The 2,740-nt window shown below is 39.6% G+C and overlaps 1 protein-coding gene across 1 annotated transcript; it reads right to left on the bottom strand.

Moving 5' to 3' along the window:
* Positions 1-440: 440 nt before the first annotated feature.
* Positions 441-1,399, bottom strand: LOC129242617 (enhancer of split malpha protein). The gene has a single exon (XM_054879371.1). The coding sequence runs from the start codon at positions 1,306-1,308 to the stop codon at positions 730-732; it is 579 nt and encodes a 192-aa protein (XP_054735346.1). The 5' UTR covers positions 1,309-1,399; the 3' UTR covers positions 441-729.
* Positions 1,400-2,740: the final 1,341 nt, after the last annotated feature.

Here is a 2,740-nt window from a genome sequence, read left to right as displayed (position 1 = left end):
GTGATTTTTCGAATGCTCTTTGCTAAAAGTTAAAACAAAAAATATAGTTAAATAAAACGCAAGTATATTTGGGTTTTTATGTTAAGTTTTTTATTAACATTTTTGAAATAAGTTGTGTTTTTTTGCTTAATAATCAATTTTTTTAATATCTTACATTTTTTAACATTCTCAGTTCCATACTTTTCACAACTTTCGCCTTATAAAATAAATAATGAGTCTCTTCCTTGCTTTAAAATGAACATTTTATTTATATTCTTACATAATTTCATTTTGGTAAAAAATATTTTTTATAATGCGTTTGTGTTATAAATTTTAATATAAAATAATCAATATATTCAGACTTCATCTCCAGCGTTTTTGTACAATCAGGAGCTCTTACGTGCAACAAATTTTAAATACATTTTTTTCCAAATAAAAAATATATAAAATTGTCTGTTTCTATTTCCTAACAAAAACCTGAAATAGTCAACTTTTTTCTTGCGAAAAATAGTGATATTTCTTGGTAGCATTTCATAGTGTTTTCACCAATATTTTCCCTACCTTTGATCTCCCTAGTCCCTAGCAAGGTCGCAGTGACCAAACCTTGCATTACCCAATGCTGGAGCGCATGCGCCCCCAGCAGCCGTGTGTTCCGTTGAAGATTCCCTTTTTTTTGCCTAACACAAAATTCGCCCTACAATTTCAGTGTCACACAAAACACATCACAGTTCCCACACCCAACCCCTGCTTCTATGCCTGCGCCCAGCGATCCATAAAGTTCCATTGTATTTTGTATGGTTCCATTGTCTGACGTTGTAGCGAAGTCCAGAAGAAGGTGCCGGCGTTGGTACGCGCAAAATGCACCGGCACATAAATCTCATCCTTGTCCACCGTTTGCAAGCGAGGCTTGCCATCCTCATTGTAGACGACAAGTGCCGCGTCACTATCACACATTTCCAACTCTTCGACCAGCCGCTGCTCGAGATCTTCGTTGGCGCGATTGTCCATCTCATGGCTGAGCCACTCAAAATCTGCATCCCGTTCGCCGTTGGGTGAGGCGGCAATGTAGGAGTTGCGCTTTTGATGACGTTTTGCGCGCGACTGGAAGATGCGTCCCAGCAGTGGCTTCAGCAGATTCTTTAGGCGACGCGATGGTGAAACTTTAGATTTCTGTTGCACATCGGACCAGTGCTGTAGCAGTGAAGTGTGTGTATTGGAGCTGTGTTGTAGCAGTGACTGTTTGGCGGTCGACAAGTAGCTGCTATTCTTCTTGCTGCTGTTGTTGTTGCAATCATTGCACATTGAGTTGTTTGCGATAGCAGCAGACATTTCGATTGATAACTGAATTTCGATTAATTTAATTGAACCACGAAAAATTACAAATTTTTTAGTAGCGTTTAAATTTCTTCGAATTGCTGAAGTTGCTCGTAGTTGTTGCCACTTGGCCTGTCCCAGCGTAAATGTTATCTCTCAACCCTCATACGCAACTTCTTATAGTTTCTACTGCTGCATTGAGGTGTTAAAAAATGAGAGCGGCCGCTTGTGTGTGTACAGCATCTCAGCCAATCAGCGTCGCCATACGAGCGGCAGGTGCACGCCAAGAAAAATTCCCAAGCATCAGTCAACATTGTGATGATGGTGGTGCAATGGGATACTTTACCAACAATGCGTTGCGAGCACAGGCATTGATGAGCTGTGTGGCTTTTGTGTGCTGCACGTGCACGTGAATGCTCTCGCAAGGATCGACAAATAAGAAAGATTAGGGATCGTTAGTGATTTGAGAGATACCTGCAGACAGGTCCTTTGCGAAACGCACTGTACTTGCCTTGGGCATGGAGGAGCGTGAGAAACTCGTTGCATGCTTTTTTAAGAAAAACAAAAAAAAAAAAAAAATCAAATAAAAGAAAAAAGGTTTTCTTATTTTGCCTATTTTTTGCTTTTTTGCTTACGCAGTGCTGGCCGTTACATGTCCTACTTGCTACCCAACCCCAATGTATCTTGCGTGATTCGACGCTCTCGCTATCCTGCTGATGGGAAGATGCTGTTGCTGTTGCTGTTGTTGATGGTGATGAGTCAGTTGTGCTAACTCCACTCTGATCAGCTTCAAGTCAGCTCTTTTCCTTCATAGCGTGGGAACGTCGTCCCATTGCTATTAAATCAAATTGCTTTTACTTTTTGTTGTGGTCCTTCTCGATGTGATCCTTTGCTGCTGCGGTACAGCACGTCCTTGCTCTGCTCTGCTTCGCTCCCTTGCTGTTATTATTCATTTATTTTTATTGATTTGCTGATGTTGTGTTTGCTGGCGCATTGAAGCTATTTTGCGTTTATTTTTGTTGTGTTTGTTGTTGTGTAAATTAATATCGCTGCCATATGTTGCCGTTTAGCTGGCTTCTTCGCTCACAAGTGTTTCTTTTGCGATGCTATTGTTGTTGCCATTATTTCATTCTCATTTTCATTTTTATTTTTTGGGGTTAATTTGGTTTTTGCATGAAGTTTAAACGATGCACTGACTGATAGTCGCGCACTGAGAAAAATATTGGTGGGCTCTGGTGATTTGCAAAAGTTTTCTTCGGTAGCAGTAACAGTAAAAATACTAAGGTTCTTAATGAGAATATCTAGAAAAAAAGTTTGCTATGCAGTTTTACAGCTCATTAAATTTTAATAATATATAATAAAGTGAAATTTTGAAGTTACTAAAGAGTGCCGTTGAGTCAGAAGTTGCACAACACCAGCAGGGAATAAATTAAAAATCATTTGAAAC

The sequence above is a fragment of the Anastrepha obliqua genome, chromosome 3 (assembly GCF_027943255.1).
Source record: "Anastrepha obliqua isolate idAnaObli1 chromosome 3, idAnaObli1_1.0, whole genome shotgun sequence".
NCBI lineage: Eukaryota > Metazoa > Arthropoda > Insecta > Diptera > Tephritidae > Anastrepha > Anastrepha obliqua.
This window is presented reverse-complemented; position numbering and strand designations above follow the sequence as displayed.

Coding starts and splice junctions, on each gene's coding strand:
- LOC129242617 (XM_054879371.1), bottom strand. CDS start 1,308: ATGTCTGCTGCTATCGCAAACAACTCAATGTGCAATGATTGCAACAAC.